The sequence below is a fragment of the Trachurus trachurus genome (assembly GCF_905171665.1).
Source record: "Trachurus trachurus genome assembly, chromosome: 5".
Lineage (NCBI taxonomy): Eukaryota > Metazoa > Chordata > Actinopteri > Carangiformes > Carangidae > Trachurus > Trachurus trachurus.
In genome coordinates, this window is record NC_139896.1 from 3,391,953 (window position 1) to 3,404,727 (window position 12,775).

Sequence of the window (12,775 nt, forward strand, 5' to 3'; positions counted from 1 at the left end):
ATTGAGCTGTTCTATATTTTTTTTATTTTTTTTTTATTCATATATCTATTATTATTTCTCATATCTCAAATACTTGACAAATCACACTAACCTATATAATAATCTCATAAATTCAGAGACCAAAGCAGATCTGGTCCAAAGTGATACCGAGTATCTAGGCCCATTTTTCCAACTCTCGGTTTTTACAAATGCAGATTTTGGCACTAATTGTTTGAGGTTACCTTAATTACACAGACTTTATGTTATTAAGACTAGATATTACTGCCTTTTTTTTTTAGTTATTATAGAGCCTCAGCCACGTCTCTGATACACAGTCTAACCAGCTGGATGCGTTGTTGACAGCTCCTTGACTCCAGGATGACTGAAGCTCCTCTGCCCAGTGCCACCGGCTCAAAGAAGGAGGAGCAGGCGGTCGCTAAGACGATCAGAGCAGCTGCAGAGGAAGAGGAGGAGGAAACACCAGAGCCCCCGAAGCACGAGTGAGTGTTCAAGACTGATCTGATGATGAAGAGTTGGTAATAAATAATACACATTTGATGCTGCAGTGTTTTGTGACAACAGTGTGTGTGTGTGTGTGTGTTCAGGTCTGTTGCAGAGTCCACACATCCCACACAACCAGAAGAAACAGAAGCTCCTGAACCAGCCTCCATCTTCTCTGCACCTGATACTCTCCACCCTGCTGCTGCTGTGAGTTGCATCAAGAAACTTATCAAGGCAACTTTTATGTCAGTTTTAGACATTTATGGAGACATCTTATTCAGGCATGCATCAGCTACAACTTTACATCCACTTGACACCGTTTATCATTCAGCCCTGAGGTTTATTACTGGCAACAGCTACAGTACAACACTCATCACTGTGACCTGTATACCAAAGTTGGATGGCCCTCACTATCTGCCAGGCGTGATCGACACTGGATTTTATTTATTTTTACAGCCCTCATTGGTCTCTTACCATCTTATATTAACTCATTAGTATCTTTTAATACAGGTCTCTATCGTACACACTTATCAGATTGGCTCACGCTGCAGGTTCCCACTATTAACACTGAACTCGGAAAGACCGGCTTCTCTTACTGTTGCACCTACAACCTGGAACACTCTGCAAAATCATCTGAAACTTACCTCACTTTTATCAATAGGAAAATTTAAATCCATAACTACTTTATTTTACCTCTAACTGCTCCTGCTTTTAACTACACGTTTGTTTCAATGTATCTTTGTCACCTTTAACTTCCGGTATTATGTTATGCTTATGTATGTTTCAAATGTTTTGTGTTCTGTTCTTTTATGTTTTGTGTCTCATCTCGGCTACATTGTAAATGAGGTTACTCCTCAATATATATCCGAGCTTAAATAAAGGTTATGAATGAATGAATGAATGAATGAATGAATGAATGAATGAATGAATGAATGAATGAATGAATGAATGAATGAATGAACAGTCAGTTGTTCAGTCTCGGTTTTTACCGTTGTAACTGTAATATAATGTTTGTTCAGGTGGTGGAGGAACCAGAAGATGCAGAAGAACCTCCCTCTCTGTCGGACACAGCTGTTAACAGACAGTTTGAACCACAGCAAAAACAAACAGAAGGGTGAGCAGTAGGGGCGGGAATCTTTTACTATCTCACGATAAGATTCGATTCTGAGTTTTGGGGCTACGATTCGATTCAAAATCCAATTTCGATTCAAAAATCGATTTGATTCCTAATGATTTCTGCTTCAGTCTATCGGTGTACAAAGGATCCTCATGATCTACTCCAGTCTGCTTTGAAAGACAGAATGACTAAAGTGTCTTTTTTCACATTTATTGAGTTTTAAACATTTATCCATGCTTAGATGGAATTGTTGAAACTGTTGCATAAAAGCAAATTAAATTAAAAGTGCCTCTTTATTTAAAAAAAAATAGTGCAGTTAAACATGCTGCCTTTTAAATTCTAAGGAAATGGAGGCCGACAGACAGCAGTTTCATTTTTTTATTTTTTACAATCGATTTTGAGACATTTTATATCGATTCTAAATCGTATTAAATGAGAATTGCGATTCTTATGTGAATTGATTTTTTGGCAGCACACCCCTAGTGAGCAGGCCCTAGATGTATTATTATTTTACTTCATTATTACTCCAGTGAGCCATAAACTTACAGAAACATAACACTGAACTTAAAATTTCTTGTGCAGCATCAGTCTGGACAACCTGGCCCACTCCACAGTGACTGGACTTCCTGCTGAAACTCTGGGTCCAGCAGAGGTCCAGGTCCAAGAAGAACCAGAACCAGAACCAGGTGAAGTTCTTCCACCTCAGACGACGCCCAGTCAGGACTTTGGTAAAGAGGTGAGTGGGATTTGTTCCTCATCATCATCATCATCATAATAATGGTCCCAACTGGATTTACAGATATTTAACACTGAATAATGTTCAAAATGATGTAGAAACTGTTTTTGACCTTTTTTTCCCCAGTTAAAGGGATACGCCAACTTTTTTTTTCGTGTCTTGCCTCACTCCCGAGTCCATGACCAACAGATAGACACCATCCTTTCCACTGTGCGTGCAGTAACAAGGGAGATAGAGCCGTATCGCCCGTAATTAGCTTGGCTCAAACACTGGAAGTGTATGGGTAGTGTTAGCCTGCCTCCACCTAAAGTCGCTAATTAGCTTAGCTCAAACGCTGGAAGTGTATGGGTAGTGTTAGCCTGCCTCCTACCTGAGCTGAAATCAGCAGTCAGAAGCTGATTTCATTTTAGCTCTAAACTCTGTAAATATATCACTTTATCCACATTTCAAACATGTTTAGGTGAGAAAGTAGCCGTTTAGATCAGCAGTGTGTCGTTAATTTGTCTAAATACCAGCTGTTTACAATTTTGTTGGGACGAATTCGGCGCTACTCAAGCTAGCCGTTGTGACCAACGCACTTCCGGTTACTTTCACAAAATAAAACCCGTTGCCCTTTACATACAGAAAACCATGACGATATAATTTGTGCTTTTACTTTGAAATAGGAAGCTAACCTACCCTCGATGTAGCTAGCTTGAACCAAAATAAAGCGTCTTTGCTTGAACCCTCCGTTTTGACCGATCTCGTCCCGTTACCGGCATTTGACCGCTCAAGATGCCTTACCGGAGAGTTTTGTCAGCTCTGAGACCAAGATCGGCCCGCCGGTTTCCGTTTAGAGTTGCTGAAGAGTTTCTCTGATGACTTTAGGTGGAGGCAGGCTAACACTACCCATACACTTCCAGTGTTTGAGCTAAGCTAATTACGGGCGATACGGCTCTATCTCCCTTGTTACTGCACACACAGTCGAAAGGATGGTGTCTATCTGCTGGTCATGGACTCGGGGGTGAGGCTTGTGAGGCGTATCCCTTTAAAGGTTTTCTTGGGAGCTTTTCTTGTCGGTATGATGTTGTTTGTAAAAAATATGCTATACAAATCAACTCGTCTTGTCTTGTTTTAAATTTTAAATAATGTCAGGGCTCCATCAAACCTGTGTGATCACATTTAGTGAACAGCAAGTCTTCAGTTGTTGTTCCTTTTTGTCTCCAGTCATGTGTCTGACTGAGTCGGTTTATCATGTGAAACACTGTGACTCTGGTCCTGAAATATAACGTTGTTTTGCAGAGGAAGCTGAGAGAAAGCTCAAAATAAAACTGGACATGTGCCAAATCATTTACACACTGGACACAAGGGAGTTTTACGAAGTGGAAAAAACACATCAGACACATATTGGGGAGTAACTATTTTAAAACCAGCAGCTGCTTTAGAGACTTCCCGTGTGTTTCACCCTGCAGGGGCTGCTGAGGATCCACCTGCTGGAGGCCCAGAATCTGGTTGCCAAGGACAACCTGATGATGATGAAGGGCAAGAGCGACCCCTACGTTAAAATCAACATCGGTGGGGTTGCATTCAAGAGTCACGTCATCAAAGAGAATCTGAACCCAACGTGGAACGAAATGTACGAGGTATGAAGTCGTCTGATGGAACGAGCTGCACGCCGGGTTCTGGAGTTAAAGGGGTAGTTCAACATTTTGGCAAATTGGCCCATTGCCATAATCCCTACAGTTTTAGGAGTAGGTTCACTACCTTTAATTGTCGGTGCAAGCTATTTTTAGAACGGCGGAGCAGAGCCACAAGCTGCTCAGAGCTACGCTACGGAGGCTAATGGGATTTCTTGGTTTCCCTCATCAAACTCATCAAATACACAATCCAACAACTCCACAACGCTCTGGTGGACAAGTTGTGACCTGCACATTCACCACGCTATGAGATAATAACACATCGTTACCAGACAGAGTTGTTTTAGAGGGAAATTCATGCAAAACCGCTGATGTGCGTTGCCTTCAGGGACAGTTTTTCAGTAAGCAGTCTCTGAATTTACCTCTATAACAAGTCTGGATTGTGTATTTGATGAGTTTGATGAGGGAAACCAAGAAATCCCATGAGCCTCCGTAGCGTAGCTCTGAGCAGCTCACGGCTCTGCTCCGCCGTTCTGAAAACAGCTTGCACCCACAATTAAAGGTAACAAACCTACTGCTATGACTATAGCAATTATGGCAATGGGCCAATTTGCCAAAATGTTGAACTATCCCTTTAATGTACATACAGTATTCTGTTTTTTTTTTTTTAAAGATTAAGCTTTTATTTATTTGTTTTGTTTGTTTGTTTGTTTGTTTGTTTCGCAGGTGGTTTTGAGTGGATCCAACCAGGAGATCAAGTTTGAAGCCTTTGATAAAGATCTGGATTCTGACGACTTCCTTGGGAGGTGTGTGTGTGTGTGTGTGTGTGTGTGTGTGTGTGTGTGTGTGTGTGTGTGTGTGTGTGTGTGTGTGTGTGTGTGTGTGTGTGTGTGTGTGTGTGTGTGTGTGTGTGTGTGTGTGTGTGTGTGTGTGTGTGTGTGTGTGTGTGTGATGTGTTCCTGGTTAATCACTGACTTATACAGTATCAGTCCATAAAGATAAGAAGTTCAGAGTCCAACACCTGTATGTTAATTTTATGATTCTTTCATGTTTTATTTTATGTTGATATAACCCTGTGGTGATAAAGTGTGTGAGAAATCTGTTTCTAGAGGACACTGAAATTGAAAAGTAATCTGTTTTCATGTTCACAGATTCAGTGTGAGGCTCAATGACGTCATCAGAGCCCAGTACACAGATCAGGTAAATCAAGTCATGACTGTTGGGAGTCATGTGATCACTGAGCGTTGTCACTTCCTCCTGTAGAAGAAGATTGATGTTAAGAAATTGGCCCATTGCCATAATCCCTATAGTCATAGCAGTAGGTTCGTTACCTTTAATTGTCGGTGCAAGCTATTTTTAGAACGGTGGAGCAGAGCTGTGAGCTGCTCAGAGCTACGCTACGGAGGCTCATGGGATTTCTTGGTTTCCCTCATCAAACTCATCAAATACACAATCCAACAACTCCACAACGCTCTGGTGGACAAGTTGTGACCTGGAGAGGTAAATGCAGAGACTGCTTGATATAAAACTGTCCCTGAAGGCAATTAACGTGCATCAGCGGTTTTGCATGAATTTGCCTCTAAAACAACTCTGTGTGGTAACGTTGTGTTATTATCTCATAGCGTGGTGAATGTGCAGGTCACAACTTGTCCACCAGAGCGTTGTGGAGTTGTTGGATTGTGTATTTGATGAGTTTGATGAGGGAAACCAAGAAATCCCATGAGCCTCCGTAGCGTAGCTCTGAGCAGCTCATGGCTCTGCTCCGCCATTCTAAAACGATCTTGCACCGACAAATAAAGGTAACGAACCTTCTGCTATGACTATAGGGATTATGGCAATGGGCCAATTTGCCAAAATGTTGAACTATCCCTTTAACTGTCTCTGTGTGTCTGTGTTGCAGTGGTTCACTCTGAATGATGTGAAGTCTGGGAAGGTTCACCTGATCCTGGAGTGGGTCGCTGCGGTGTCAGACCCAGCCAGAATAGACCAGGTCGGCCCTTTTTATTTCCAGACGGTCTTTGAACGCACCATTAAAGTCTGGTGGCGAAGAAGAACGCAGGAAGCTGTCGACTCACATTCCAACACTTTGTTTTTCCTGATTGTTGTTGATTCTCCGTGTCTCAGGTGCTGCAGCTTCAGTCTCTGCAGTCGTATCAGAACAAAGCGGTTCCCGCTGCCGCTCTGCTCTTCGTCCACATAGAGAGAGCTCAGTCGCTACCTGTGAGTCACCTGCACTGTATTTTACACACCGTGCAACAGCAGGGAATTTGTGCAATAACACTTGACTTGAACGTGTCTTTTTTTTTTTGCCTCTTCAGTTGAAGAAAAGTGGAAAGGAACCTAAAGCTGGAGCTGAGCTCGTTCTGGGTGAAACAACATACAAAACCAATGTGAGAGTCACAGATCTACACACTCTAATCTAATCAAGTCTTCTTATTGGCTTGTATAAAGTTCACAAATATAACACAATATAAACATAATAATACCCACCACTACAGCCCCATCCCTACAACAGTATTACTTATTCAATAACTAAGTATTGATTTTGTACAGAAATTACATACATTATTTACATTTTGCATTCATACATAAATACATAATAGAACAAGATGGATACGCATAAAATTTCTAAACACATCCGTTTGTAGAGAAACAAATCTTCTCTAACACTAAATTAGATAGAAGCCAGAGGTTTTTTAACAAATAATAGTAGAGGAAGGATACACAGGAAAAAAGTATAAGTAAATTATAGAAATCAAATCGGCTTCTAATGAGATTCAAGTAATATACAGTATAAAACTCCAACATTAATGACGTCCATTTTCTCTGTATATCTTAAGAGATGTTTCCATGTCACATAGAATTTCTAAACACATCCTCTTGTAGAGAAAAAAATCTTCTGTAACACTAAAACAAACACTAAATGATGTAGAAGATCATTGATCCACATCTGAAAGGTCAGAGGGAGTTTCTCCTTCCACTTAAAGAGAATTAGTTGTCTATCAGATGAGTTTGTTGCAGTGATGGTTGAAGGCTACATCATGTTTTTAAGGTGCACGGCAATACAAAAATGCCAGAACAAAGAAAAAGGAGAACGTACAAGTTCTAATGGCACTTGTAAAACATCTGTAAAAGTTTAATATACTTACTGCCAGAAATAGTTTATTCTTTGGCAAAACTGAAACATATATCCGATCACACATGGGATCAATACTCTGGAGTGAAATTCTAATGAATGAGTTTTAATCCTAATGACTCCTAATGTCTACTTTCACATCGTCTCTATCCAGGTGTGTGAACGCAGCATGAACCCTCAGTGGAACGAGTCGTTCTACTTCCTGGTTCATGACCCCAAACATCAGATGCTCGTCGTTAAGGTGAGACGTTTATTTACATTTATTTACATTTATTTGCATCTAATTAGTGGTGACAGGCTGCAGGGTTATGTCAGGTTAGGTTGGGTTTTCATTCTCTCTGTCTCGTTGTAGTTGTCCAGCGGCTGGGATCAGCCAATGGGATCTCTGGTGGTCACCATCAAGGAGCTGCTTGCAGAGCCACAGCTGATCCTGGACCAGTGGTTCCGTCTGGATGGAGCCCGGTCTGGGAGTCAGATCCTGCTCAGGGCTGAACTCAGGGTGAGTTTACACAATAGTTTAGACTAGAAAAGTATTTATTGACAGGCCGTTTGTAATTTTAGAGTGAAGAACACCAGAGGTTTTTTAATCTTTATGATGATAACTGTCTTGGCGATGAGTTCCACTTTTTTTTTTTAGTGTAAGAATACAACAAGTAGAATTAATTTCAGAGAAAAACATCTGCCAAAGTATTATGTAAATCGCCAATCTATGTTTAAACTAATTCTATCACTAAAAGTTATTTATACAGTAAGTTAGGTGCCTTTTTGAAGGAGCGCCTTTCCTTTGTTTAGGTGATATTTTAGTTTTTTCTGATTGTCAGAGCTGGAGAACATGTGGAGCCTTGCCACTTGCTATGTTTGATTATTGATATTGTTTAATGTTAATCTACCTACATCACTAAAATCAATATCCACACTGGCTTTGTTCAAAAAACAACTGAAAAAAAAATAATTCTTTACTCTTTAGATAAGATTTGTAACACTACTGGATCTGTACCTTTCATTTTTTCTATGTAAATGTTTTTTTTTCTTTCTTTCTTTCTTTAATTCAGTATCTTCCATTTTTCCATGTTAATTTGTCTTTTTTTCTTTTCTATTTTTTTACGTTATGAATTTCTGTATTATCTTCTTACTTTGAAGACCACCGCTGTTGTTGTTTGTTACATAGGGGAGGTATTTTCATAAACCTTTTTTTGGCTTCCACCTCTCCTGCACAATGTTTGATTTCACTATTTGTGCAAATAAAAAAAAGTAAAGTAAAAGTAATGTTTGTGCTCCATACCATGTATGTGGCCATGAGTTCAATAAAAGTGAAGTGAAAAAGGAAAAAATAGTTTTTGTTATAAATAAAGATTTCTTGTGTTTTTGTATTTGTGGCGAGTAGATCCTGGAGTCCAGGATGGTGGACATGATCAGTACAGGGATCCTGCCCTGTGCTGCCAGCGCTGGCAACGGGCAGGTCAAGCTGTCTCTGTCCTATTCCTCACAGGAGGGGAAGTTCCTCGTCGTCGTCCACGCCTGCAGGTGTGAATCCTCACATAGTGAAGCACCACAACTCTCTTAGTGAGATTAACTCAGCGTTGCTTGATAGAAACCACAGCTTAGATTCTGTTGTTGTGAGTAAAACAGTGACATGAAAGAAGGTGAAGACGTCATAGATGATTCCTCTAATGAAAACTTATTTTTTTAAATGTCCTAAAGCTTTATCAGGTGAAACACTGTGAGATCATCTACTCTTGTCTGTCTCCATCAGAGGTCTGTTGTCTCAGAGTAAGGACGGTGTGGACAGCTACGTGTCCCTCATGCTGCTGCCAGACAAAAGCAAAGCCACAAAGAGGAAGACGGCCGTGAAGAAAAGAGACGTCAAACCAGAATATAACGAGAAGTAAATCAGCTGTTTGTTTATTCCTCCTTTTAAATCTGTGAAAATATCTATGAGTGTTAATATCTAATCATCCGTGCTGTTTTCTCTCTAAGGTTTGATTATGATCTTCCTCTGGAGGAGACGAGATTCAGGCGCCTCAGTGTGTCCGTGAAGAATAACTCCGCCTCGTTCAGAAGCCGCGACGTCATTGGACAGGTCAGTGTGAGACTCCGCCCATTCATAAATCGCTTTGGACTTTTATTTACAGTTCTCTTGTGTATACGTTTCTAGTATATTTGGTAATTTTGCTCATATTTGCATCAGTTCTATGCTTTAAAATGTAAATTTATAGCAGAGCCATCTGTTCTATAACCTGGATGTTTTATGTTTAAATGATATAAGGTAGACAAACTGTATATGATTAGTTTATGAATGATACAGATTAACATAAAACAGGAAACTGAGAAAATACCATTATATTCTGTTGTATTCTTTCATTCAAAGAAAGAAAAAATAGACCACAAAGGTCATTCTGCATCTTCAACAGTTGAGGAAGAAGTTCTTGAATTTTTTACTTGTTAAGTCAAACTACCAATTCCAATTATGAGCTTTCAAGACAAGTAAAAACACAAGTTTCCAAATAATGTATCACGTGACTAATCTGGATCTCAGACACAGAAACTTTGGTTAAATCCACTCCTTCAGGTCAGGGCTGTTTGGAAACGTTAGGTTGAGTGTCAGCTCACAGTTACCGCAGGACTTTGTGTGTTCAGATTGTTTCACTCTGAATCACTCTCACTGTTTCCTGCTGAGCACTAATGTTGACACGTCGTTCCTGTTCTGCAGGTGCAGATCGAGCTGGCTGAAGTTGACCTGATTTCTGGAGTCACAGATTGGTGAGCAGAGTCGACTGAACCAAAATAAAACAATGTTTAGTTTATTACAGTACAGAGAAATGATGCTGTGGCTGAGTTGTGCACTTCTCATTTCTATATTTTTGTACTTTATTTTTACGTATAGGCCTACAAGTGCTAAATGCACAGGTTTTTTGTTTTGCAAGAGAAGATGAGAGACGACAGGGAAAGGACGAGGGAGGGAGGGAGGGAGGGAGGGATGAACTGGGAAGAAAAAAGAAGAAGGAAGGGAAAGGGGATGAAATGGACATGGGGAGGGAGGGAGGAGGGTGAAAGAAAGGGAAGGAGAGAAGTACTACAGTAAATGCACAGGTTTTTTGTTTTGCAACATGCATTTAGCTACAGTGAACGATAAACATTTATTTCTACAGCTTCATGTCCTGAGCATTGTGTTTTCTATTTGTCTATGTAGTGTTTAGTGACTGCTCAGTAGTGTTTTTAATTTTGATTGACTCGGGGCACGATTTGACAACATAGTTCAGTTTTGAGCACAGATTGAACTGTTTTGAGGTGAAAGTTTGGTTTTGCAAGAAGAGTCTGAGGTTTTGTGAATGTAGCTTGAAAATTGGGGTTTGTGTTCACAGTTTAGAGAAAATGAGAGAAGCTTTCCAGAAATGTGTCTTAGCAATCGAGAAAAACTGTAAACAATACAGTAGCATCCATTACTTTGCTCTGTTGATATGAAAGGTGAACTCTCTGTCTCTTTATTCCAGGTTCACTCTGAAGGACGAAGCTGAGTAGTCATCGTCGTTATCGTCGTGCTTCCTGGTGACGTTGCATCATAGTAACAACGATGTCATCAGTCACCTTGTTGCTGTAACTCACACTGATGCCTTCTCTCCTCCGTCACTGTGCCGCTGTGGCAGCCTTTACCTGCCTGCACCCAGCTCTCTGTGCATTATCCTGTCATACAGAGGTGGAGCACCACTGTTTAATATTCACACGCATCAATACTCACACACACACCACCAAAGACCAGAAGGCCGAAGCTGACGAGTTGACAAGGATGAAGAAAGTACGTTAGTTCTGACTGAAGGATGTTTTTGCTATATGAAGGATTGTTCGTTTTAATGTTGAGTGGAAAGAGTTGAAGCTGCAGGTCGAGAAAGAATGAAGTCGTACTTTTGTTTTTGCTCTTTTATTGCTGCAGGAACATTTAAAGAGCAGTTACATATTTAAATTGTAGGTTTTTTTATGTATTGCTCACGAATGCTAAAGCCATTTCAGTATTGAGGATCAATGGTCAGAGAGATTTACATTGGAGTTATTTCTATATTTCACTTCATATTGCACTTTGTTACTATTATGTTTGCTTTTTAAAAGCTTTTTTTTTATATATAAGTTTTTCTTTTATACAAGACGATTATCTGTCACACCAGTGCTGCAATTAAAATCTGGTATGTTTGAGTTTGTGTATATTTGCAAAAAATTAAAAAAAATTTAAATAAATGATGGATCCTGTTGGAAACTGGTTGAAAGATGAAAAATAAACAGATTTTGCACCTCAATATTTTTGTGTTGGAGACTGGACTTTTATTTATAGTTCTTTCTTTCTCTTTCTAGTAGTACAGTATATGGTCATTTTGCTCATATCTGTATCACCCTTTTCCTTAAACATGTAAATGTATAGTAGAACCATCTGTTCTGCTGTGATATAAACTGGATGTTTTATATCTAAATGATACAGGTAAACTCTACTGTACTGTATGTGAACAGTTCTAAACATTTATTTCAAATGAAAATGACACAGATGAACACGAAACAGGAAAATGTCCATGACATCACATGATAGTGTGTTATCTAGGGAAAGAGAGAACAGATCACAAAGGTCAAAGGTCATTCTTGCTTCAGCAGTTGAGGAAGACTTTCTTTTTTTTCTTATTTCTTTCTTTCTTTCTTTCTTTCTTTTACATATTAAGTAAAATAAGTTTTCAAAAATACTCCTTTATTTACATTTTTTGCGAGCGGAACTACAGGAATTATTAGAAGTTAAAGGGACAACGAGGAGTTTTGGAAAAGCGAAGCGTTTTCACACTACATTTATGAGCCTCCGCGCGCACCGTACATTTCTTTGACCGGGCGCAAGACGGACTCATGTTTTCATTCATCAATAATTAAAGTCAGAGGTTCAAAGAGGTTCACATACCACCGTAGTTCCGACCATAAACGGCGATGCGGCTGCGTTATTCTCATGATTCGCAACGAAGGAAACGCTGGTCGGCTCGACCAGCACTTTCGCCACCACTAATAATAACAAAATAACGATAGAGACAGAACGATATATTTATCGAAAATGGGCCCATTAACAAGTGTGGGTAGCGGAGATTCATCCACATTAACGTGAGACTTTTTTATAACCGAATAGAAACTCCTCGTTGTCCCTTTAAGAAAGCAGTACTGACTCAAAATCATCCAGTTCAGAATGATTATAACTAGTGGTGCACAAGTACAACAACTCACAATAGGATTAATGTTAACTACTTTATATAGAGCTGGATGATTTGAACTTTAATAATAAATCGGAATTTGACGATTATATTTCAATATTACTGTTAATCTATGAAACATCTGCACGAAAACATGTAGATTATTATCATTTAGGATCCACTACACGTTTGTCGGACAGGTTTTGTTTTACTTGAAGTGACGTCAGCGGGAGTGGGAGGGCGTCGCGTGGAGCTGCGGCACTTTCACTTTCATTTGTCCGGAAGGAGAAAGCGACGACGACGACGACGCAGCAGCAGCAGTTTGTTTTGTTAGTTTGCAGCGCAGAGTCAGGTGAGTGAGCAGATTTACTGTCATAGTTCGATCAAAACTCAAACTAATCCATAATTCACGACTTGACGTTGTGTCGGAGGTTTGTTACAATCGAGTAAAGACTGAACTGTAGGAGAGTGCGTCAGTGTCGTAAC

The 12,775-nt window shown here is 39.9% G+C and overlaps 1 protein-coding gene across 1 annotated transcript in view; it reads left to right on the forward strand.

Annotated features, from left to right (window-relative positions):
* Positions 1-11,349, forward strand: part of esyt1b (extended synaptotagmin-like protein 1b) — a 41,092-nt gene extending 29,743 nt beyond the window's left edge. Inside the window, exons 36-52 of the mRNA XM_083972347.1 lie at positions 343-479; positions 585-687; positions 1,500-1,594; positions 2,180-2,333; positions 3,785-3,955; positions 4,676-4,755; positions 5,101-5,149; positions 5,850-5,939; positions 6,074-6,169; positions 6,268-6,339; positions 7,240-7,326; positions 7,438-7,584; positions 8,470-8,609; positions 8,839-8,970; positions 9,063-9,165; positions 9,796-9,845; positions 10,577-11,349. Of these exons, the coding sequence (XP_083828473.1) occupies positions 343-479; positions 585-687; positions 1,500-1,594; positions 2,180-2,333; positions 3,785-3,955; positions 4,676-4,755; positions 5,101-5,149; positions 5,850-5,939; positions 6,074-6,169; positions 6,268-6,339; positions 7,240-7,326; positions 7,438-7,584; positions 8,470-8,609; positions 8,839-8,970; positions 9,063-9,165; positions 9,796-9,845; positions 10,577-10,604 (1,734 nt within the window). The 3' untranslated portion in view covers positions 10,605-11,349. The remainder of the gene's footprint in view (positions 1-342; positions 480-584; positions 688-1,499; positions 1,595-2,179; positions 2,334-3,784; positions 3,956-4,675; positions 4,756-5,100; positions 5,150-5,849; positions 5,940-6,073; positions 6,170-6,267; positions 6,340-7,239; positions 7,327-7,437; positions 7,585-8,469; positions 8,610-8,838; positions 8,971-9,062; positions 9,166-9,795; positions 9,846-10,576) is intronic.
* The last annotated feature ends 1,426 nt before the right edge of the window (positions 11,350-12,775 follow it).